General features: G+C 39.1%; 3 protein-coding genes across 3 annotated transcripts in view; 1 reads left to right on the top strand and 2 right to left on the bottom strand.

Moving 5' to 3' along the window:
• Positions 1-756: 756 nt before the first annotated feature.
• On the bottom strand, positions 757-4,382 carry LOC124286325 (BAG family molecular chaperone regulator 3-like). Its single transcript, XM_046722690.1, has 2 exons — positions 4,130-4,382; positions 757-2,116 (listed from the first exon to the last, which is right to left on the bottom strand). The coding sequence occupies exons 1-2, from the start codon at positions 4,292-4,294 to the stop codon at positions 887-889; spliced, it is 1,395 nt and encodes a 464-aa protein (XP_046578646.1). The 5' UTR covers positions 4,295-4,382; the 3' UTR covers positions 757-886.
• Positions 4,383-8,883: 4,501 nt separating this feature from the next.
• Positions 8,884-17,064, top strand: LOC124286324. The gene is made up of 4 exons (XM_046722689.1): positions 8,884-9,046; positions 9,178-9,222; positions 14,077-14,229; positions 15,195-17,064. The coding sequence occupies exons 1-4, from the start codon at positions 9,032-9,034 to the stop codon at positions 16,899-16,901; spliced, it is 1,920 nt and encodes a 639-aa protein (XP_046578645.1). The 5' UTR covers positions 8,884-9,031; the 3' UTR covers positions 16,902-17,064.
• A 5,513-nt stretch (positions 17,065-22,577) lies between these two features.
• LOC124286333 (ATP-dependent 6-phosphofructokinase-like) overlaps positions 22,578-26,575 on the bottom strand; it is a 40,221-nt gene continuing 36,223 nt past the window's right edge. Inside the window, 1 exon segment of the mRNA XM_046722701.1 lies at positions 22,578-26,031. Coding sequence (XP_046578657.1) covers positions 25,902-26,031 — 130 coding nt within the window. The 3' untranslated portion in view covers positions 22,578-25,901.

The following is a 26,575-nucleotide window of genomic DNA, read 5'->3' as shown; positions in this document are numbered from 1 at the left end:
GACATAGTGTATCGTCCCAGCCCTAATTGTAACTTGTAAATATGTTTTCACAAGTTCTGGTTAACATGCAACAAAACTTCAACTTTCATCATTTAATATTGCCTGTAGCATATAGAACACACCAAGGATATTTTGAAAGTGTCATTCCTTACACTTATTGCAACTCTCCAGTAACACTATACAGAGATCAACAGATTATGCATATGTCACCTTGGCAAAAACAATTAGCTATGGTCAATGTAACCATGTTGACTTCACAAAATGGTCTGTGGCTGCTCTACTTAAATACTTTAGGGAATAATCAAGTTTACTTTTCCATTATTTTCCATACACATATTTATAACAAGTAAGAGAATTCATGTGGATCCCTAGCTGTTTCTGTTGACCTGCAAAATATGTAATACTGTCTGTGCCAAAGCATTGGAGTCTACCAGAATATACTCATCCATTGACATGTTTTTATAGCAGCTCTCAACATGCTCAGTGATAATGTATGGACTATTATTTGCATAGCTCACTAGCCTGAAAGAAAGTTTTCTAGACTCAGACTTCAGACTAATGGCTGAGGTTGTAGACAGAATACATGGTCTTTGGTGGCATGGAAATGACAAGATATGCATTAAACAGATCCGTGTCATGGAGTTCTTAGATCATTAAAGGGAGCAGGCTGTTGAGATAATACCAGGTGCTTACAAGGATTAGGATGTAGGAGCACCACCTCTAACATGTCCAACACAATTAACATGACACAAAAAGTAACCTTCCAATAAATAATTATTTATTCATCATTAACACAGATCATTAATAAGTTAAATACAAGAGTGGCATAAAAATAATGGCATTAGAAGACTGTGCATCTATAATTGAACACTAACAGTCAAACAATTTAACAAGAAACTTCACTCTCTAGTAACATCTCTCTCACATGGCTGGGGTCCTTCTCTCCAGGTTTCTTCTCTTTAGAAAGAGCTTCGCTAGTGAAGCCCCCAGCCGGGCCTGACTGTTCAGGCAAGTGGGGAGGCATTGAGCTGGACTGTTCATAAGTACTACCACTGCCCCCTGTAGGTTCTTGGGCTCCTGAATGGTGATCGTCATAGTGTTCAACATTTTGTTCACTGGCACAAGCTTTGAGTTCGAGAAGGTCCAAGGCGGCATTGATAAGTTTGACTGCCTGCCTTCGTGAATCTCTGATCCTGTCCTGACCCCCAGCTTGAACCCCGTCAAGTTTCAGGAGGCTCCGAGTCAGCATCTCTTCTAAGTATTTGTACTCCTTGTCAGTTTTCTTCCCCTGAAACACGTTCACACTTGCTTCGAGATTTTTCACATCATTCACAACGCCATTAATAATATCGAAAGCTTTTTCTTCCTCAGACTTTTGCTGCGGAGGAGCTGATGGGGGTTGCTGCTGACCACCCATTGGTTGCTGGGGGCTGAAAGACTTCTGAGCATGCTCATTCAATGATGGACCACTTGAAAAATGAGACTGGGTGTTTGGCTGAGGCATTTGCTGACTGGATTGGTTTTGAGCTCCTGGCTTTGAGTTTTCGTGGATAATTGGTATGACAATAGGTTCATTAGTGTCACGGCGGGGTGGAGCTTGTTGCTGACTTGGTTGGTGCATCCCTTGAGGAGGATATCCCTGGGGTTGTGGGTAAGCCTGGGGTTGGTGTCCCTGTGGGTGGGGATATCCAGGCTGAGGCTGAGGCTGAGGGTGGCCTGGCATTGGCTGTTGGTGGCCCTGAGGTGGCGGTGGATATCCTTGACCATGTCCATGACTTGGCTGTACCTGTGGTCGGTTTTCACTGATACTCAAATGCTGAACAGGTATTTCTCTCATGCCTGGGGAATTCCTTCCTTGGGTTTGTTGCATGGGGTGACTTTGTTGGGAGGGTGGAGTTGCACGCCCCTGGGGGTATGCCTGGTGAGGCTGAGGCTGTGGCTGAGGTTGAGGCTGAGGTGGCCATGTACTGGTATGCAGAGGCGCCTGCCTGTTAGGTGACGCTCTAGAAGATTCATGAATGACTGGAATTTCCACTGCCTTCCCCTGAGGGTAGAAGCTTTGCTGGTGACCACGACCCATTCCAAAATCTTGTTGAGGATAACCCATTGAATGAGCCTGTAAATGTCACAATATGGAATATGTAGTCATTGTACAAATATAACATCTAGATCACATCGATTTAGTTATGTGATATTACCATGATTACTGTTCAGACAGTTATTTTTCATCACATGTTGTTTGTATTGTTATTCAATTTCCTTGATGGTAACATATTAAACTGAAAATAAACCCCTAAAAGTTTGATTAGGAAAAGTCTCTGTCAATAAATGCTGAGTCATCGTGTTTTACATCATACATTTTACAGCCAACATAGGGTTGCAAGTCAACAACAACAAAATCTCTACAAGCATGAAAAGTGACAAGGGCCATATCAACTTTAACCGGTAATATTTACAAAAGTGGACCCCGATTGTACTAGCACTAATTAATATCTGCTTATCAAATTTTGAATGAAGCCTGACCTGAACAGCAAAATTCATAATCACTTCATCCTGCTTAAACATGCATCAGCTACTAAACTGAAGCCAGTGTCTATGGCTGTAGGTGAATTCATAGACCAGACTGGTTCGTAGACGTGGAAATCCGGTGGATTCGTAGACGGATTGAGCGGTGGATTCGTAGATGTTAGTAAAATGGGAAAAGTTCAACCTCAATGATGATGAAAATCGACGAAAAGTGTTTGCATTTTGTGAAATAAATAAAATATATCAGGTAAGTATGATTGGCGGTGAAAATATGCTTAAAATAATAAAATATGCTTCACAGTGGTCCACATCCGACAAATTCCGACAAATCATAGGCCGCTAATATATTAAATTCAGTTGTGTAAAATTAAAAAATATGTATTAGGTAAGTATCGTCATTCAATTCAACTACGCAGACCAGCAGAGAAGTAGCAGAAAACACTTCTTAAGAAAACACTTACATCTCCTACACAGAGTATTTCACAATCAAAACAACTCACCACTTCCTAATTAACATTCACAACAACTCAGTGAAACCTGTTAATCCTCCCACAACAATGAAAACAGTCGGGAAATTATGATGAGTAGACTAATTTTGTCTGATCCGCCTACAAAGTTTACCTGTACAAACACTTTTTGCTTCTTTTTACACTCTTTCAGATGATCTTGTTTAAAAAATTATCTGCATATTATTAGTATAATGATTATACCTCACATTTATATAATTTATTTTCTAGATTCATACAAATACATGTAAAACAAGTCTAGACAAGAGACGGGAAAATATTCGTTCACTCTTCAATTACACTTTCTTGTCCTTATCTGCCCTTAGCTTCGTATCACACAAAGCATAAGAACTTCGTTATGCACATTCTAAGTAAAAATCAAACTTAATATATACTATTATTCAATTATTAATACACGTCTACGAAATCACAGTCTACGAACCAGTCTGGGTTACGAATCCACCGCGTCTACGAACTGGTTCAGTCTACGAAATCACCGTATCCCGTGTCTACTCATATTCTGTTACTGTGTTCACAAACTGGAGCAGTACTGATCATCATTTCGGCTGAACATTATAAATAATGGGATGGATCATCTTGTCTCAGGAACATATAAGTCGTTACCTGGCCAAAATGATTACTTTGGAGATATGGACAAAATAAATGTATCTTGAACATCATTTAAGAGTTTAGTGTATTATATAACAAAAAATGTTAACCGTCCCCAACAACACATTAGGCTGCAAAAACATATTTTTACTGGGTAAAATGAGCAGTTGGGTGATTTAACCTATCTGTGCATCTGTAACACAGATCAGTTGATTTGTAACGGTTCTCATGTTTATCAATTGGCTTCAAACGAGTGAAACGTTTAGTGGACTTTGACAAGGACTGGTAATGGCTATTTAATTCAAGACAGCAAGTTTCGTGACTCCTGACTGACAGGGACAGTTTATAGTCATGTAAAGTAATTTCCTAACTCTTGTTTTCAAGGGTTCAGCTTATGTCTAGAGGATCGCACCAGGTGTATCTTAGGTGGCTAATCTACGATTTTCATGACCATCCCACCCAAAAAAATATCCGAAATGAAAACTTACCATCCGTAGCCTTGGGTCTTGCCAAGTCGTTTGATGTGTGTTATGATCCACAAAATATGGCCATCCTGTTGTCTTGTCGTATAACATTTCCCAACCCGTCGGTAGAGGTTCGTTCCTATGAAATGTCTGACTGTACGGATCTTGATAAACTGATCTCCCAGCCATTGTCGCCCGTATATATAGTCCTTCAGCCAAAGCCTTCGAAACAACACGACTGTTCGTTCACCATCTAGAAAGGTCTCCGAAGTACTCGAGGCTATTTACCTTACACATAGTTCACATGCTTCCAGGGGCTTAACGATTTCCATTGACTGCTTATGGAATAGTGTTTCATTGTCAAGCGATAAATATGTTTCATGTATATTTTTGAATTTATCAGCACACAAACAGACTTCGTCTGTAATGTCGGTCGATAGTATATTGGTGTAATAATAATATAATATAATACCGATTATCATATCTTAATTTCTAATTACCGCTTTGTATTTATATTTCTAGTCACCCCTTTTCTAGAAATGAAAAGTCAGTAACATCTTAAATGTAAGTTATCGTTATATATATAAATACAAGTATAACTGAGGTTTTAGCTAATTATCTTTTGTTTATTGTTTGTACCCTTTAGAGTTTTTCTGCCAGTGTGAGAGCACTTTCCTGTTTGTTGTCTCCTTCTATCATCGTTGATACATATTAATGGTGAGTAGTTGTGCCTTTTTATAGATCTTTGAAAAAAATAGCATCACACCGAAATCATGTTTCGCTTCAAAAGCTTTTAAAAAGTTATCTTCTATTATAACTAGTTTTTAGGAAATCACTCTTGTTTATGACGGGCACCTGCGCCATCATCGGGAACCTTCGCGAGAAAACCATTCTAAGGGAGGTAATCACTGACATTCCGAGCACAGAAACTCCCAGTCAGTTCATCACAAACCGGCTTTATGGGCGGGATTCGTCATTCAATTTTGCGCCATAGCAAATTCCTTGCCTTTAAATGGAATTTCGCAATATATTTCACTACATTAGAAAATGTGACAATTAAGCGGGACGTTTGACTTCATTTGAACCTTGATCATTAAATAAAATGTAAACGTGGATGTGACAATCCATGTAGAGATAATACACATAACATGGCGTTTTGCCATTGTGATCAACATTTAATGTCGTGGGATTTTATGATACAGACTGGGTCATGGAAAGGTGTTACAGGTAGTTTATAAAATGAGATACACAGGTTGTGTAGTTAGTGTTCACTTAAAAAAGAATCTATTTCTCACTTTTCTCGTAATACCATTATGGTAAGTCATTGGCGGATCCAGATGGGGGCTTCAGGGGGTTCCACCCCTGCTCCTTTGAAAATGACTTAAGACCACATTGAATATTTATTTTGCGTTGGCGGAGCCAATGGGGGTGGTGGTGGTGTTGGTGTATGGGTGGGTGGGTGGGTGGGTGGTTTGGGGTTTGGTGTCAGGGGGTTCGAACCACCTGAACCCATCCCTTTCAGAATTCCTGGATCCGCCCATAGTAAGTACTGTTTGGAACCATTTTGAAATCTGGCTTTTGGCAAAATGTCAGATAAAGGTTAACATTTTACAGGAATATGTCTTACTGAGATTGGTAAAATAAATCATTACTAAATAATAAACCAGTCTTAATACAATAATTATAGTCATGAAAAACATAATATATCACAGAAGATTCCAGCGTATATCATGAGTACATTGCAAGAAATCCAAAGGGGACTTACCAGATAATATATAAAAAAATAACAAAAAAAGACAAACGCCACCAAACGCCTGACTCTTTAAGTAAGTACATATATATCACGGTCCGACATATATGGCAAGAATTGATGAACACCTAATATAGACATAATAAATATTTGCATAGTGATGTCACTGGCAGCGTTCGACATAGCTACTGGCCCGCTAGCCAAATGCTAGGTGATTGTGAATCGGGCCAGTTATATATTGTTAAAGCTATCCCGACTGGCCAGCTGAAAATCTCAGATAATTTGTTCTGTATTTAATGCACATGAATATGATGATGCGAATTATTAAGATGTTAAAAGTCAGTCTGCAAAAGTTTCGTGATATTTATTATCTCTTGTCACAGGAAGATCGCTATATAAACAATGTTAATAGCGTTGCGCAAAAGAGGTCAGGAACCATTACAATACAAATGTAACGTTTAACATCACACCAATTCTGACCGATGTGCATTTTGGTATTGATATTTTGCAGGGCCAGTGAAGTATGATGTGGGCTAGCAACATTTTTACTTAACTAGCCCTCCTGACCAGTGGCCTTTCAAGGTTAATTCATACACTGGTCACTGGTATAGTTTTAGTACATTGCATATATATATGTCCTATTCGAGATGACGCATGCACGGGTTTTTATCGACAAAGTTCTAGTTTTGGGCGCTTCCCGTATGTCTACATACCAGCTGTATAGAAACATAGAAAACATGTTTATGTTTTCGATAGTCTAACAACGGACGCCATCCACGACAGAAACATTCGTAACAAACAAGCTGGTATGTAAACACACTGTTCTGTACGGTGTATACTAAACTCTTTGCACTGCTCGGGTCACGACAGTCCTTGTAAGGAATACTAGCGGCTTATACATATGACGTCAGTAAGAGAGCACGACACGCGCATAATTTATCATTGGAGACAGATGACCCGTCGTCAAGGTGTGTCAGCTGGGGGTTCGTTTCATGTTGGAGGGGAGCAAACAAGTCGATGTTGTTTAGACAGACTCAAATCTTCTTGGATTAACTTGTCTTGAACAGTCAGTGCATGTATATCAAAGTATAGTGTTGACTACCACTTTCACCATTTGGTGGTTGACAACTATATGCAGCAGATAACGCTTTAGCGACTAATGAAATTAAAACTTAATTAAATTAAAACAATAAAAACTATTTTACCGGCTATTGTTTTATCCAGTCACGCTACATGAGGCTCCAACACAATTCCGTATGCACATACTCGAGCCATGTTGCTGAGTTGCCGAGTTTCGTAACAAGGAGTGATAGGGCGGATTGGTACTAGTGAATTACTGATGCTTATCATGACTGTAGAATCCTCCAAAATATGGACCTTTCTGAATATGGGACTGAAAACATTTAAGCACCCTTATATTACACGGAGAGAAGGAAAAGGTTCTGTTTCGAAATAGTCATTTCGTGCACTGATTAAATCTTTTAGTAATTTCATGAAATGAACGTCTGTTTTTCATTACCTGACCGATTTCCATTTAGTCAAATATGATAATCCATGGTGAAACTCCAATTACTTGCTACTCATTAAAACAGTCCAATTATCTTTAGAAAACAATATATGGCTTTGACTCATTGAAAATCACAAATGTACTATATATGTTTGTCAACACACTCGCAAAAGCCGTGGTGTTAAAAGTCTTCTGAGTCTCTCTTGTATGGAAATACACACCAGAATGTAACACTTGTATATATAATATGGAAGATTGTTTGTAACTAAAAGATGTGGATGGAAATTTCGTGTTTTCTCCTTCCTAATGCCGCTTAGTCATGTCACGAACTGTCTGGTCATAGATTTCAAGAAATTACAAAAACTACCAGTCATTTCATAAAAAATATAAATACCTCACCTCAGTTTGTGATGAGGTTATAGGACGTATTGTTATTGGTAATACGAAGTGTATCAGTTTTCACTCATTTCTGAGACAGTTTCACTCGCTTTCTTTTTGTCATAGGATACATACTTTGCAGTTCATCAGTTATTTTTTAAGTTATTATCTATACACCTGGTTCAAGGATCTTCCTATATACACAAACCCACTCCGTCTTTTAAGTGATTTACGGTGCATTGGGGGCTAAACCAACGCGTATACGGTACACAAGTGAGTGAGTTTGATTTCACCAAAGACGTATATATACATTGTATATACTAAGGGTGGGTATTGCAGAGAAGTTTCATATTGCGATATATTGCGATGCGAAAGCATGTATTGCGATATGTATTGCAATATATTGCGTGAAGTATTTTTACACAAAAAAATACTTATAAGCGAGGAAATGCTTGATTTATAGAGCACATACACAGCAAAATCACTATGCTTGATTAAGCTTAAATAACAAATGCACAAATGCACAAATGAAAAAAGGAAATATCCGAGGATTTCCGAGTGTTACTAAGTTTTCCGAATGCAAGTCAAAATACCGGTTTTCGATCAGCGTATCGCAATAAGTATCGTTTTCATGTCTGAACCGGTAAATACCGGTAAACGGGTTATGTTGCGCAGCCCTAGTATATACGTCTTTGGTTTCACCCTACGTTCAACAGTATTTCGGTAATGAGGAATGTTCTAGACGTTCATTACTTCGGTGAAACTCACGGACATTGTACGGTGCAGACAAACCATATATCACAACAGACACAACTCATGATTTTAAAGCCACGATTAGCGGATCCTGGAATCTTGTAATATGCTATTACTACATTAAGCAAGATATGGAGATGACTTTGTACACGGCTCTGCAAATGAAGGTCATCCCAACCTATATCCTGAAGAAATGTCTTTTAAAGTTTTAATACTGGGTCGTAAAAATAGCTGTATCGATGCAAATATATCGTAGACCATTAGTTCAAAACACCTTCTTTAATACAACGGAGAAATTGTACGAACTGGTTGCGATCTAGACATTTCTAGAAATATAATGATTGTGACTGGAAGTAAGTCTTGTCATTCAAAGGGACGTAACTCGAAATCACGTGATTTAGACAAGTCATTCTGCTCAAGTCACCCATTTTCGTGGTCGCGTCTCCCGTTTTCGATGTGCTTCAAAATAACATTGTAATATCCGTTGCCTGAGAGTATGTCTGATAACATACATACTTAGATTTTACAGAATCCGAATATGAGAGGAAAGAAGGTACTTTCACGCACTTTTTCACCTTGAATTACAGTTTAGGAAGTAGATTATCTCATGTCAGTGTGAGATAAAATTACTATCCTTGACTAAAAATAGTGTGTAAAATATCACTTTGACGTTATTTGTTTCAGCCGGAACCGAAGAAGACCACTGGGGACTCGATACCACCTCAAGTTGTAAGTAAAAGTGATATTATTTGACTGAGTGTCTGATACCAGTTGTAACTTGTCACATTTGAAGAATGTGATGTTTCTTGGCACAGGACCAAATTCGTCTGCTATTTTGTTATTATAGAATATCATTTACATGGTCACGTGTCTCATACAAACAGTACCACATTGTTTCTCAAATCCATAAAGGTCCTGAAATGGGATGTGACACAAAGAGGCAAATATGGTGACATATTATTGAAAATTGTTATGTCTCATGAGGACATGCTTTATTCAACTTAAATCCTTGATTATCCAATGTATTATATCTCCATTAGTTCGTTTACTATTTTGCTACCAAAGTTGTGTCACCATCTCAGTGTCGCTTATCTTCACTTATTATCACCCCAGTGAAGATTCAGGTTAGAATGCGTGTATAATATTATCATATAGAGTAACTTAATTTACAATGTTTATATGATGCATAGAGTATAAATATTCATTAGCAGATGATATTTTCTGTGATATCTTATGAGTTAACTTGAGAAATGGAACTCGGTAAGAAGAACGCAGTCCACTAAGAGATAGGGCCTTCACCGAAAGTATTCACCGGACAACCCGGCTTCAAGCTGATGCTAATTGGCATTTAGTATTGTATTTCGGCGTTTTTTTTCATATTATTTTCATCTTTATAAGTTGAATTTGCATTTTTGACGAAATGGGGTGTAGGCCATATGCAGACAGGCCGTTAGAATGGGTCTTCAGCAACCCATGCTTATCACAAGGAAAGACTAATTTGACTGAGTGGTCAGGCTTGCTAATGTGGTAGATGCATGTCATTGTATCCCAGTTGCAAAGATTAATGTTGATGTCCATCACAGGTTTGTTTGATCTAGATTCGATGATGTTCAGAATGTCGCTGGAGTATTTCTGAGTGCAGCATCAAACAAACAAGCAAAATGAAAAAGATTTAGTCATGCAAGCAATCACTTTTATGCCTACACACACTTCTACAAGCTTTGTTAACGAATACCCAGTGCCTTCCAAGAAGTGGTCAGTTGTATAAATTTGGGATTACACTTTCTTAGTAAAGTACAATTCCTAGTACTTTTTGTTGGAGTCACATCCAGAATTTGTACCCTCAGAGAACTTTGCATAACTGTGACATTTTCCCAATTCTAATTTATAGGTCTGTGTCTCCAGTTCACTGTATTAGTGCCCCAGGTGTTACACAACAAACACGATCTTATTCCATAGCACAACATTTCTCTCACTCTTGAATTTGAAATCAACAGTCAAATAACATGACTTGATAGTGGTCACATTTCTGTTTTCAAAATTGTGTCCTCCTAACACAGTGTTTGATTCAGAACATCGATAAGTGTGATCTACTCCAAGTGTAGGCACTCTGTCTGTGACAGTTCACAGAGTTTGCCTGTTGGGTAGCTGCTAGTCTGTCTCACAGTCCCTGAACCACATTAATTTCCCTACTGCCAAGCCCTCTCTGCAGTGCTAAAGCCCTAAATAAAGCAAGTCAGATTTCCTCAGGTTCTGAATCTCTGGTCTCCCTAGGGCTCCTTTTCAATATAAATGGGCTTGTTTGTTACTATCAAAATTATATATATTCAGAGACTAAGCCTTAGTCTAGGTAGCTGCCTCAGCCCTACAACATGTACACATTTCCATCCATCGCTCATCGCCACATGTTAAGTTGACAGCCATCAGTCATTACATGCACAAGTTGTGTATCCCTTCCAGCAAATGGGTCCTGTGGTTGTAAAGTTCATCAGGATAACTGCATCACTGGTTCAGATCTAGGTGACCACTTGTTTGTCTCTACTTTGGGATCCATAGGATTAGAACTTGGTATTATCAAACAGCTTTAGTTTCAGTGGATAAATGTATTCACAATGATTTCTGAAAACATGATTAACTTGTTGTTTGTGGTTATGATAAGCATTCACCATTTTTTATTTTCAAAGTATCTAGGGCACTTGATACAGCAACATTGAAAATAAAACCATAATATGTGATAATCAAATTTGGGCAAGGCAGTCCAGTAATTGTTATCATGAACATGGATCAACACATTATGATGACATGTATCAACCACGTGAGCAATTTGTTTGATTTGCGTTTGACAAGAGTATTGCTTGACAGTGGTATAAGTATCAGTTCCAAAATGTTGCATCATAATAGACTAAAGAAGTTGTCATCCATATAGTATCTTGCCTTTATTGCAAGTCAGGTGAGCCTGAACACCTGATCCTGTTAGCCACCTTTTATGACAAGCATGGGTAGCTGAAGACCAACTCTAACCCAGATCTTCATATGGTTGGTGGCAATGAATGAGGCTACATCAACAATACAAAACTGCAATGTCAATATTGATGGTATACTGCTATGATTGAGGGTGTCTGTGATGTCAATATTGGTGGTTTACTGCTATGATTGAGGGTGTCTGTGATGTCAATATTGGTGGTTTACTGCTATGATTGAGGGTGTCTGTGATGCCAATATTGGTGGTTTACTGCTATGATTGAGGGTGTCTGTGATGTCAATATTGGTGGTTTACTGCTATGATTGAGGGTGTCTGTGATGTCAATATTGGTGGTATACTGCTATGAATGAGGTTTTTGGCAATGTCAATATTGATGGTATACTGCTATGAATGAGGTTTTTGGCGATGTCAATATTGGTGGTATACTGCTATGAATGATGTTGTCTGTGATGTCAATATTGATGGTATACTGCTATGAATGAGGGTTTCGGCGATGTCAATATTGGTGGTTTACTGCTATGATTGAGGGTGTCTAATGTCAATATTGGTGGTATACTGCTATGATTGAGGGTGTCTGTGATGTCAATATTGATGGTATACTGCTATGAATGAGGGTGTCTGTGATGTCAATATTGGTGGTATACTGCTATGAATGAGGGTGTCTGTGATGTCAATATTGGTGGTTGAGGGTGTCTGTACTGCTATGATGAGGGTGTCTGTGATGTCAATATTGGTGGTATACTGCTGCTATGATGAGGGTGTGAGGTCAATGTCTGTGATGTCAATATTGATGGTATACTGCTAAGTGAATGCTGTCAATATTGATACTGCTATGAATGATGTTGTCTGTGATGTCAATATTGGTGGTATACTGCTATGAATGAGGGTGTCTGTGATGTCAATATGGTGATATTGGTGGTATACTGCTATGATTGAGGGTGTCTAATGTCAATATTGGTGGTATACTACTATGATTGAGGGTGTCTGTGATGTCAATATTGATGGTATACTGCTATGAATGAGGGTGTCTGTGATGTCAATATTGGTGGTATACTGCTATGAATGATGTTGTCTGTGATGTCAATATTGGTGGTATACTGCTATGATTGAGGGTGTCTGTGATGTCAATATTGATGGTATACTGCTATGATTGAGGGTGTCTGTGATGTCAATATTGATGGTATACTGCTATGATTGAGGGTGTCTGTGATGTCAATATTGATGGTATACTGCTTTGATTGAGGGTGTCTGTGATGTCAATATTGGTGGCATACTGCTATGATTGAGGGTGTCTGTGATGTCAATATTGGTGGTATACTGCTATGAATGATGTTGTCTGTGATGTCAATATATTTGGTACACTGCTATGAATGATGTTTTCTGTGATGTCAATATTGATGGTATACTGCTATGAATGATGTTGTCTGTGATGTCAATATTCTTGGTATACTGCCATGATTGAGGGTGTCTGTGATGTCAATATTCTTGGTATACTGCCATGATTGAGGGTGTCTGTGATGTCAATATTGGTGGTATACTGCTATGAATGGTGGTATATTGGTGGTAAACTGCTATGAATGATGTTGTCTGTGATGTCAATATTGGTGGTATACTGCTATGAATGATGTTGTCTGTGATGTCAATATTGGTGGTATACTGCTATGAATGATGCCATCTGTGATGTCAATATCGGTGGTATACTGCTATGAATGATGTTGTCTGTGATGTCAATATTGATGGTATACTGCTATGAATGATGTTCTCTGTGATGTCAATATTGGTGGTATACTGCTATGAATGATGCCATCTGTGATGTCAATATCGGTGGTATACTGCTATGAATGATGTTGTCTGTGATGTCAATATTGATGGTATACTGCTATGAATGATGTTCTCTGTGATGTCAATATTGGTGGTATACTGCTATGAATGTTGATGTCTGTGATGTCAATATTGGTTGTATACTGCTATGCTTGAGGGTGTCTGTGATATCAATATTGGCGGTATACTGCTATGATTGAGGGTGTCTGTGATGTCTGACTGACTGACTGAGTTTGGTTTTATGCCGCTTTTAGCAATATTCCAGCAATATCACGGCGGGGGACACCAGAAATGGGCTTCACTCATTGTACCCATGTGGGGATTCGAACCCGGGTCTTCGGCGTGACGAGCCAACGCTTTAACCACTAGACTACCCCAATATTGCCCCTGTGATGTCATGTCATATGATGTCAATATTGATGGTATACTGCTATACTGCTATGAATGATGTTGATGGTATACTGCTATGATTGAGGGTGTCTGTGATGTCAATATTCTTGGTATACTGCTATGATTGAGGGTGTCTGTGATGTCAATATTGATGGTATACTGGTATGATTGAGGGTGTGATGTAACTATTGGCAAAATGCTGTAATAAAGTATTCTGTGTCTACAGAGAACCTGTGAATAAAAAATATTTGCATTTCGTTTTAACAAAGCAACCTCTGTCAATGTACAGAAAATTGGAGAATTAGTAATGAATGTTTTGAATAGACACCTTAGAATATCATTTCATCTCATATTAACCTCATCTGAGTGTCTGGAAACTGTATTTGCAGCATTCCAGCAGCATGGATGAGGAAGGAGAGGAGGAGGACGACTTATCCAGTTTGTCCGAGGCTTCATCGAGTGAAGACTCGGCAGACAGTGAGAAGGAGGACAAAGATGATGATCAGGGACTGGTCAGCACAAGAGAAGAGAAGAAACACAGAGTGAGGCGCAGAGCACTAGTCTTTGTAGATTTATCTAAAGTGGTTTAAGTTTGTTGTTAATCATGATTCATTGGTCTGTCCTGAGACTGTCATTCAGACACACTGAGAGGATTATGCAGAGATGCCAACTCATATGATTTTATCGTATTCGTTACGAAAAAACAACACAAAATATTTGACCACGATAGTAGTAAAAATATACGATTTTTAAAAAAAATACATTAAATTATCGTACCATACACAATAAATTGCAACCACATGTTATTCCGCATCAAGCTGTATGTGGATACTTACTACTGATTTAGGTGAGTACAATGTTAATAACAAGTTCTTAGAATATCTATATATTAAATATATGAAATATGAAAATTCTTTGGAAAGGTTAATACTAATTTTTGCCAAAATACTAATCAGGCTAAATTAGGGTTGGCATTTCTGATTATATAACATTTTAAGAACTTCATTGTGTGGTGTCTTGATGAAATGTACCGGTATGTCCACTTGTCAGTCCTTGTGGTACAACATGGCTGCTACATTTGAGTGTAGGCACTGTAACAACCAACAAGGAGATTTATGTAATGAAAGTGGTGCAGGATGAGTGAATGTTGTAAAATGCTGTAGTCAGGGGTATTCTAGTTTTGTCACAGTTGCCTTGGAAACCATTGGTCGATAGCATGAGCAAACCTTCCCAGTATCAGGGCACAGTGACACACAGCTAGAAGTCCCCATTTGTCTTTAACTGAAGTGATCTAGGCAGACATGATGAACTGACAGTAATGATTTGTTTGAGCGAGTATAGTTCTGCACCACTTTTACCAATATCATGGTGTGGAAAACAGAAATGGGCATTACACATTGTACCCATGTGGGCAATTGAACCCAGGTATGCATTGAAGTGAACGATTCAACCAATGGGCTACTCCACTGCTATTTGTTTGCATTGATACAATGTTGTTTTGTTATAGGGAGGACGCAAGAAGGGCCAGTCATATCGGAGCAGCTATGACATAGAAACACTGAAGGCTGCTTACGCTGCTGTTGTGGAGGATGGGATGGCTGTGTATGCTGCATCCAAGAAGTTCAAGGTCCCTCAGAGCACTCTCAGAGATCGGGTCCTGGGTCGAATATCAGCAGACGTCACAACATCAGGACCCCCAACAATCTTCACAGCGGAGGAGGAAGCTGGCATTGCCAACTATGTCAAATTGTTTGCTGATATCGGGCATCCTTTATCGAGAAACAAAGTTCGGCAGATGGCTGGAGAGTTGGCTGCACAGTTACAGCGCCGCGGGTTTAGCGACGGAAAAATACTCAGTTTGAGATGGTACTACAAACTCATGGACAGATTCCCAAACACACAGACTCAGAAATTTTCCAATTCCAAGTTACAGGAGATAGGGTATGGTTATTACAAGAAACTTTCTGAGATTATTGAAGACTATGGTTTAGAAGATGCACCGAAACGTGTTTTCAGTCTTGATGAGATCTGTGTAAGAACAGAGGAGTCATCACTGAAGATGATTTGTCGCAATGTGTCTGACGAGAATGCTGACATTGCTGTTGTGTGCAAAGATGATGCAAGGATCACCTTCCTCGGTTGTGCAAGTGCAAGTGGGAAAAAGGTTCCACCTTGTTTTGTATTTGCATCAAACAGTGATAACCCAAGTCGTAAAACAGTCAGTAAAATTCAACATGGTGCTGTGGTGAAGTATTCCGCTACAGGAGAGTGCACCTCACAAATTCTCAAAGAATACTTTGAATCTCACTTCAGCCAGTTTGTGAAGGTTGGGCCCAAGTCAAAGAAGCACATCCTGTTCTACAACAGTCGACGTGTGTGTATTCCCTTGATTCTGTGGCTGTGGAGCGAGAGCCACAACGTAACGTTCTTCCCCTTACCCCTACACAGAGGACCAAGTAAAGACCCCGTGACTCTCAGGTCCACAGGCTGTCTGTATGGTGTGTCACATTCATATGAAATGGAGCAGAAGCAGTTTGAAGACAAGAATCCAGACATCAAGTTCACCAGTTCTGATGCGTGCAAGATCCTGAGTCGGATTTACTCAGGTCTGACAGTCTCCCACTTCGAGCATATGTTCCGGCTTATGGGCGTCTTCCCTCTACCAGACAGAAACCCTGGGATGGTCAGGTTTGACAAAATAGTGGAAGATATGAAACACGATGGTAAACAGAAGAGGAGGCGTGCTAAGAAAAAAACTATTGCTTTGAATACTGAAGCTAGTCCTCCAGTCAAGAAGCGACGAAAATCTAAAGTGAAAGTCAAGCCTCGTCCTATTATCAGTCCAGTCACCATGAAGAAGGGCGTGAAGGTCACAGACAGGATCAGGCATTCGGTGCCCGTGGACTGGAGTGGAATCATTGCTCCAGATGAGATTATTTCTGTGCCGGTTGTGTCTGGTGGTGCTGGGGATGAAGGTGTCATGGATGACGAGGGCAGTACTGTGCTGGCTGCTACTGCTGGTGCCCATTATAGGTTACAGGGCATTGAAAACGGAGTGACACTTGAGCCAGATGTAGATGGAGGTGGGTCTCCACAAACATATCATGTGTACATCCAAGGTGCTGAATGTGTAACACAGGGAGCAGACATTGACACAGACAACATTGTGGTGGCAGAAGAGGTGGTGATTGTAAATACGGTTGAAGATGTTTAGATGGGTGTGGTTCGGTGTCATCCTCTACCAGATCCCCATGCTCTAACAGCTCTGAAGTCTGCTGCCACAGCCATTTCTTCATGAGCCAGATCATCGAAAGCTGGATTTGTTAAGACCATACAAGGTTGACTGTCATGTTGTCAGATAAAAGTTAAGAACGTGTTACCAGTATTGATGTTCTATTTGACATTGCTTGCATTACAGATGAAAGAAGATTCACAGAGTGAGGTTGGTATACAAGAGTTATATATGCGGCCAAATTCTTTACAAATACAGGACGGTGAGGTAGCCTAGTTGTTAAAGCATTCGCTCATCATGCCGAGGACCCGGGACTGTGTTAAGCCCATTTCTGGTGTTCCCCGCCATGATATTGCTAAAAGCATCATAAAACCATACTCACTAACTCACTCACTTTAGAAATGCAACATTTGTGCAGTAAAAGCCTATTACTCTGGACAGGTCCATTCCCGGGGAAATTACCAGGTGTAGCAAACTTCCAGTCATTTCGAGACATTGGTAACTTGTAGTCAGTGCTTCGTGAGGTACTTTCCTTTAGGGTTTTATGTACGTTTTACCATATAGTTTATTCCTTGGCTGAAGTCTATTGGGTATTAAAGATCAATAAAACAACAACAAACATTTCAGGTGGCACCGCATCTATTCATGTGCTTACCAGTGTGTCCAAATGTGTGTCACATGTTACACAAACTCCCTACAGTGATGTACGTCTCACTTACAATAAGATGTAGTACTTTTGTGAATTATTTCACTGCAGTAGAGTTCAAGTGTTTGATTCCTACATTTGATTAGCAACTAAAGATGTGTGAAGAACTACATGTATGCAAGCTGAAATGGCCCTATTTTTTCATGCATGTGTTGAAGGCAAACATTTTGTTGAGTAACAGTAAATTTATATGCATATTTTATGCACATTTGCAGCTTAGTCTGATATTCCCATAAGTATTCGTTTAGAAGATAGGTTACAGATCAACACTGTCCAGATTAACACGGTTTCAGTGTACACAACTGTAACAGGTTGGTCCCTAGTTTGTCTCACATTCCCTGAACCACATTATTTTCTCTACTGCCTGGCCCTCCCTGCAATGCTAAAGCCCTAAATGAAGCAAGTCTAGATTTCCTCAGGTTCTGAATCTCTGGTCTCCCTGGGGCTCCTTTTCAATTTAAATGGGCTTGTTTGTTACTATCAAAATTATATATATTCAGAGACTAAGCATTAGTCTAGTTGGTCCCTATAGGAGCTCACTGTGGGCTGCTAGAGGTAGATCAGCATTGTAGTGAGGTACACGCTCAAGTAGCTGCTGTAAGCTCTGTGCTGCTCAGGTTGGTGGGTAGCTTAGTGGTTAAAGCACTTGCTTGTAAGATCTGGGTTCGATTCTCCATATGGGTACAATGTGTGAAACCTATTTCTGGTTTCACCCATCACAGCATTTCTGGAATATTGCATAAAACCAAAATCACTCATTCACTCTGTGTTTCTCCCTTAAAACAAATTTATCACTGAAGCTGAGATTGACTTTGAATTTCATTTTGATTTTAAACTAAGTCCAACTCCCTGTCAATCCTGTCTTTATACTGGTATTTTCCTGTCGATGAAAAGTTTATGTAGCTATTGTTATATACCGTCTTCTAAATTTTACACCACCACCACACCCCACATGATAAGCGTAGCAAACATTTTTACCACTCTATGTAATCTTTACATATTTCCGAGGGGTTGATATGACACTCAGAGCTTTTTTCTATGTTAAAGATGTTTTATTAAAAATAAAGCAGTGTAGAAAGGGTATATAATTCAGTAGTAACTATTATCGAGAAAGGTTTACAGTTTAAAGTGGGGGTCTGTTATCCTAGTGGTGAGAGTGTTTACTCATCACACTGAAGACCAGGGGTTTGATTCCCCATGGGTACAGTGTGTGAAACCTATTTCTGGTGTCCTTTACTGTGATTTTGCTGGAATATTGCTAAATCGGTGTAAACCATACTCACTTATTCATAGATTCAAGGACATTTAAGTGGTGTTCTTTACCAGCCAATCTCTGATGACAAATATACATGTATGTATGTATAAATAAGCAGGTCCCTTGTGTAGAGTTTCCATGTGTCTAGGGTGCTCACTACAGCAAATACGGTATGTGACTTTCACCAAGTTTGGCCAGAATTACATACCTGAATATGAAGATGAGGAACAGATGGAGTGGACATCCCGTATGTTGTGTAGTCAGTACAGACAGGGTCCCACATCTCCATCATGCTGCTGTCAAATGTTTGAGACATATGTACAGGAAATATTCAGTGTAATACATAATGCATTGAGTGAGTGAGTGAGTGAGTGAGTTAATATTTATCGTCACATCGGCAATATTTCAGCCATATCGTGACGAGAACAGTATATAATTATATTATAGATCAATAAAGTAGGACATTAAAAGACCTGTTGACGAAGAACAGTAAAACTACTAGTGTAATGCATTGAGATGTATGAAAACGTGAATGTTAGATTGTTACTGGCAGTGTATGAAATAAGGCCCGTCCGACCCCCTGAGACAGTCTAGATTTCTGACGAATGGTCTAATTTACAGCTAGCCAAACCAATGGTCTGGTAAAACTTTTTAGATGTTCCATACATCTGAGAAATTCACCATATTTGGTCTGGTTAAATCCATTTGGGGCTGGTAACATTTTGAAGTTACCAGCCCTGATGTCTGGCTGGATTTATGCACTGTTACAGGCATGGATGGGTCAGTAGGGATGAGCTGACAAAGTGTATTTACTCCAGTTTAGACATGATTCATGTCTGTTATTGTCAGACGTAAGATCCTGTATTTCCTGTTTATCTTGTAATGACCTAGACTGCAACATCACACTCAGTATCAGAGAGAGAGCAGCACAAACCTGTTGCTGGGACAGGTCTCTGTCAACAGTGCATGCTCTGCTGTGTTCAAGGCATATCTACAAGGCGTTCAACTGGGTGGGACTTGAATATTTGAATATTTTTTCTGATCTCAAAAATGCCTTTGATAACTGAGATCTCAAAAATACCTTTGATAACTGAAGGTTGACATTTTTGTAGTCTTATTGATCTTGTCTGTACTAAATGAAAGCTTGTTTATTTCATTTCATGAAACATGACATCAACAGAGAGGTCATGGTTTGAAGATCATGATTATTTCATTCACTGATCCATAAAACATTTTTCTCGATGGATGAAAGTGTGCAGACATATCTTTGTATAAATGCACAAAGCCAAATCCAGATTCTCCAGTTTTCCTCCATGGAAACGGCCCCCGTTGCTCCAGAGGAAACCTGTTTCTGAAGTTGTTTCAAAATTAGTCATTTCAAGATGTATGGAATTCACCTTGTTCACTACAGTTAAATGTGTGCTACCATGATTATTGCCTGTTTGTTTTTGTTTGTTTAAATAACATATTGTGTTCATAGAATTTTCCTGAAGATAAAATAGTTGTATTTTTAAATGATACTTCCAATGAAATCCAGTCCGGTCAAGTAAACAAGAAAAAATATTGACTGGCCAAATTGTTGATTTAATACATGTCATTCTGGTTAATGCTAACTTCTGAATCACCAGCCAGACTGAATACTTTAAGAAAACATTTAGGGCTCAACAGTACTACAACTCTCAGACTGGCAACCCACAATGACAGCAGTGTCAAGTACAAGCTAGTCTGACAGCCTGAGAAAACAAAAGTGTCCTGACAACTAAAATTACAAGCTAGTCTGACAGCCTGAGAAAACAAAAGTGTGCTGACAACTAAAATTCCAGTGTTGGAAGTTGTCAGTGGTTAGTACTCTGATATCTGATTGTTGAAATACTAGTTCTCAGTACTTTGACTTAAGTACATGTCAACCTGGCAGGACTAGTTAAAGTTCTGTGTGGGTCCTCTGGACAGTGTTTAAACTTATTTCTCGGACATGTCTTTCAACAGTTCATCTAATGGTATTTCACCTTGTAACGTTCTATCTTCCTCAATTTATTATAGCTTATATTTAGATATCCACACGTCCTTGGTTGAAAATCTGCTATATAGTAAAATGCAAACAGTGGAATCATTCGCTGTGTAGGAATCTAATGCAAGTAAATGTCATTAAATTGTTTTGTCAGTTTACCATCATGAGGTTAGAAGTCAGCTGTGTGCCAGGTTGATGTGCCAGGCAAAGGCTGCATGAAGGAGAATGATCTTGTCAGTTATCTGAAGCAATGCCAAACTGTATGTGAATTAAACAGTTATGTATCAGTGAGTTTTTGTTATACTGTTGTGAGTTTCAGGTGAATAGAATAACGGCTGTTGTTTGACACAGCTCTCAACAAATTCAAGGTGTATATTATATGACAGTGGTCTGTGAATAATCAAGCCTGGAACAGAAATCTAGTGATGAATATGAGCAGCATTCCATGCCATCAGGGTCTTGTAACTATCAGACCTTTGTTGCCCCTCACAACTACCATAGGTTGGTGGGGAACTCTTCTAACCTGGAAGCTTTTGTGATTACTGATTATAAAATGATGAGTGGATTCCTGCTTTGATCCAGTTAAAGAACATTTCCTCTTATTGATTGAGGGAGGATCTAACGGTTGCACTTGCTCTTTTGGTGAAACCCATGAGCCGATACAGTAAACTACGTTAATAATGAACTGGTTTTTGGCCTTGACCACCTGCTGTATATTTCAGTCGAAATGCTTACAATGAACTACTGGTATAACAAGTCAAGTAATAACCATAGTTGACTGTATATGACTACGACAAAAGATCGAGATTTGGGTGAATGTGGAATTGGAACAAACAGTAAGCAGATCTTGGCCAATCTGAGGTAAACAACCATGCATGGAGAATTGTGGTGTCTATCACCACTGGACCACTTGTGATACCCAAGAAAATTGTCCAGTCAGAGCTAAAGGCACTGGTCCAACAAGCACTTGTCATTTTGACAATACACGTCATACAACTAGGACACTCAAGCTCCATGTACATTGTGATTTACACAGCGTCCAGTGGCTTGAGCCTTGAGTGAAAAATGTAATCTGTCACTTGTGTATCTCTTTATGTTCAGATTTCCTATTTGTGGAACTAAAGCATATTAAGCTAAGTAAAAGATTTGTGACAGTATTACATAAGGATAAAACCTAACAGTTGCGAGAACAATCGGCGTTAGATTTACTCTGCCCTTTGTTCTTTGAACTGAGCCTACATTCACTCCCCACCTCACCAGAAGACCGCCTCCCGTGGTGTCGTGGTTAGAGTGTCCGCCCGGAGAGCGGAAGGTCGCGGGTTAGATCGCCGACCGCATCATACCAAAAGACGTTAAAATATGGTACTTGTTGGTCCCTGCCTGGCGCTCGGTATTAATGGGTACAACAAAGACTGGTCGACTCGGAGTCAGTATAATGTGTCTGAGTGGGGTATTCATGCTTCACTGCGGCATGGTATCTCAGTGGGCTAGCACTATAAAACCAGCTTCAGTCTGGGCTAGTACAAGCAGCCGCACATACACATACACACGCATGCACGTCGTCATATGCGCGAAATATTCTCAAGCACGACGTTAAACCCACTTTCACCTCACCAGAAATTACTGTCTAATTTAACTACCCAAAATAACTGCAGGTTATATGAAGTCCCAATTAAACACAAACTGTCATGTATGTCACATTTTTATTTAATTTAGCTGAGGATCAGCAACACATGTAAAATACAGAAAGTACACTGGCATGTAGATGAACCTGTGTCTGTTCTGTGATGGACTAACAGTGAGCATGGACTAGGGTACGTGGAGAAACCTTTAGATGGAAAAAAAGGGATTAGAAATTAAATTTAATTATTGAACTAAATGAAATGTACAAGCATATAAAATAGTTCACACTGATTACATTTACATTAATATATAATTGTAAAGAGAAAACTAGGCATGGATTATGCTGATTGAGAGATTGCAATGTTGCGTAAGTGAACAATCACTGTTGCCAGTAAGTTTTCATGGCGTCAATACTGATTAGCTGTCACTAGTCATTGAAGTAAGATCTTAGTCCTTGCTACTGCATTACAGGTGATGTCAGAACGACCTTTCACCAATACAAGTATCAGTAAGAGTTCCTTACGTACCCCCCACCTAATTGTTAACTATAAACTATAGACTAAACCATAGTATTTGCTCATAACAAAAATGAGCGGGGGGCATGTAAGGAAATCTTTCCCGAGTATCACTCACTAAATCAGGAAAGAGGCTGCTGGAACGTGTTTTCTGTTCATGCAACATCTGAAAGATCAACCAGACAGTCGCAGGCTTCATGACGGATTCCTTCAAAAGCATCATCAATCTGTCCCATCAATAAGATAAACGTTTAAACAGAGGCAGCTTTGCATAAGCCTTGGGAAGTACAGTCATCCATCCCATTGTGACCATCTCTTTCAGAATATTCTTTTGTTCCCTTTTCAAATGTGACAAGATCTTTGACAGTATATATTGTAAAAGGGTAGTCTGGAAGTGGCCAGTTTTGTGCTATTTGTTTTCTGACTGATATCAACATCTTGTTAGTTGTTTCATTCATAGGTCAGCGATTGTGAAAGATTGATCTGATGTGACCGGTCATTGTTATATAATTCGCAGTAACAAGAACTCAGATTTTGATTCTGATCATTGCTGTAGTAATGGTCAGGTGTTAAGTGTGACAAGTGGATGCTGTAAGCCGAGAGCTACCTCAGTTCCTCAAGTGCTTTGAGTAGTATATGTCCTTATAAACTAAGTAATAAGGAAGAGACAGATTAACTGAGATATATTAGTACATAACTGCAAACATTTACACAATTTTCAATATGTATATCAAAGTCACGTCAGAGCATGTGAAGAACATGGATATTCAACTAGCACAACATAAACCTAAAATAAATAATAAGGCATATTCAGCAGATATAGAGCCAGGTTGATGCTGCTATCTCTAGAAACAAACCAGGGAGTGGTCTTGACAGCAGCACATTATAAATATTTTCTGTGATTCTTATCACATAAATTAAAAAAAGCCTCTAAAATCTTATAATTTTAAAAATAATGTCAACTTAATTATACCAACATAGAACTTGGTGTCCGATCACATTTCTCTTTTAATTTAATTTTTTTAACAATAAGTTGGCATCTAATTTAAATGATCATTCATGCTGAACCACAAAATGCATGCAGACTACTGTTCCCGCGATCTTTGTTCTGAATGCAGCTAATGCCTATCAAAATAGGTTGCGATCTTTGATCGGAACGCAGCTATTGCCTATTAAAATAGGCTGACGCTATCACCTGGCTTATGATGAGTTGTATACTATTCAACTTTAGACAGGGATCGTTAAATATGTCACTCCACTTAAATATACACTTGACATATTATGAGGAATCAGTTTGGTGTAATATGGAGAGACATAAATATTACTATCAAAAGTGGAGCAGTATATATTGCATGTATGCCATGCCTCTCATTTTCCTCTGCATTCAGAGGCCATGAAGAATATAAAACCAAAAAATACTGGACTAATATCCATACCCCTGGAAGAACTGACACACTCAAATAATTAACTACAACAAAACAATACCATAAAGGAAACTGCAAGTTACCACGGCAACTGGTATATAGTCCTTAAATCAAACACTCAATGATATATATGTATAACTGACAGTTCGAGTTCTGTAAATGCATGGTATCCATGGTACTGCACCAACAACGCGGAATCTCAGAAGGTAAACTTAACTTGATTGCATGTAAAACATTATGGTGGACACAAACACTCAGCTGGAGGAGCCTCCTGTCGTCTTATTTAATTCCAAAATACAACCTTATACAAAATGGTGGACGAAAATGCATCAAGTTTACTGCCGCTTCTTTTAAAGGTCAAATAACAGAACAGCATTGGAAATTAAGAACAGTCTTAACACACTGTAGAGCTAACACACTGTATTCATGTGGTGAACTGAAAGAGTTTCATGAATTAAATATATTAAGTGAGCAAGTATGTTGGGATTAATGCTGCTTTCAATAGTATTCCAGTTATATCACAGCTCGTCAACCTAATGTGGCAGCTAAGCCAGAAGTGGTGTAACAGAAGAGGGAACCTGGGATTCTTACCCACATTGAAAGGTTTCTGTCATACCCAAGGGATGCAACTCAGCAGAGTGCCTAACATAGTGGGGCCACCTACAGGTCAAGGATTCAACAAATGGGCTTCATCCTGACTCCTCACACAAAGGGAGACCACTCCTACGCATATACTATAACACATGGTAGAGAGTAGTAACATTAATGAATCTTGGTGGGATACAAAACATACTGCTCCTCATAATACATATTCAGAGTCAGGTACTTTGGTATTAGTTTTTGGTTCAGTGTCCATTATTTTCATATTTCAATCTGTTGTACTAGACATCTTTTACGTCTTGTTCTATCAAAGATGGCTCCTTCAGAGTTTTGTTTTACTAGATGTAATTTCCAATTCGGTACCAAAACATTAGTTTAAATCTGAACATTACATTTGTAGCATGTCTTTTGCCTCTCCCAATGTATTTGAAACAAACATAGTCTCAAAAATACATCCTTCAAACTTGGCTGGTGGATTATACCATTACATACATTAGCGCCTCCAATGTCTATGGTATATCTGTTCCTTTGTAGTCTGACTAACCATAATTTGAAAAATAAGTCACGTTAGACACAACAAAATTGTCCTAGCTACCTTTCTTTGGTACAAATGTAAAACTGTACGGCAAGATTCTACAACAAAAACAAAACAGGTGCCATTACCCATCCTCTGAGTAAATATCCCTTCATCTTTTAGTCATGATAACAGGGTCTGTTGGAATCAACTGAGACATTGAAACCAAAGTGGCAGAGAGCTCAACAGGCAAGTCAAGCAGGCAGCACTTGTTGGTATGGATTGAATGGAACTGGAACGTCTAATAATCCTAAGACTGTTATTACATGGCACAAGCTCATATTTTGGCCACCTCGTCAACCTGTGCCAGGACAGCCTCCGTCTCAAAGCTGCCCACAGAGTGCTTTGACAAAATCCTAAGCAATGGCCGTACTTTCATCCACCATTCTTCTTTGGGGATTCTCTTACTGCAAGTAAAAATATTTTAACTTATTGGTCCATTGTCCTTCTTTGGCTCTAACTAATGAAACTGTTAGATAGACACTGCTATTGGAACCTCTTTGTAGGTGATGATCAATCTCCTGCCATAAAATTCCCACAGATCAGTGTTGATGACGTTTCAGCTGAACATGGCATACTGAGCAATCATTTTAGGAATGGCTACATGGTTGGACATACATGTCATCTTACACATGCCAAGTTCAGCTGCTGGCACTGTGTTCCTGTGATTTAGTGAGTGAGTTTAGTTTTACGCCACACTCCGCAATATTCCAGCTATATGGCAGCGGTCTGTAAATAATGGAGTCTGGACCAGACAATCCAGTGATCAACAGCATGATTTAGTACTCTCTGATTGTCTAATCAATATCAAGTATTCCAAAAGAATCTCCATTACAAATTCAGTTCCTTCTATGCAACAGCAGATTACAGATGTGAAAGAACACAACATATCCGCCCCTTCCCAAAGTATGTCATGATCTCTCCACAAATACATCTTCCATTACGTGAAAC

Source organism: Haliotis rubra, unplaced genomic scaffold (assembly GCF_003918875.1).
Source record: "Haliotis rubra isolate DU_JTF1 unplaced genomic scaffold, ASM391887v1 Scf38, whole genome shotgun sequence".
Classification (NCBI taxonomy): domain Eukaryota; kingdom Metazoa; phylum Mollusca; class Gastropoda; order Lepetellida; family Haliotidae; genus Haliotis; species Haliotis rubra.
The sequence above is the reverse complement of the archived record's forward strand: the minus strand, read 5'-3'. Positions and strand labels throughout refer to the sequence as shown.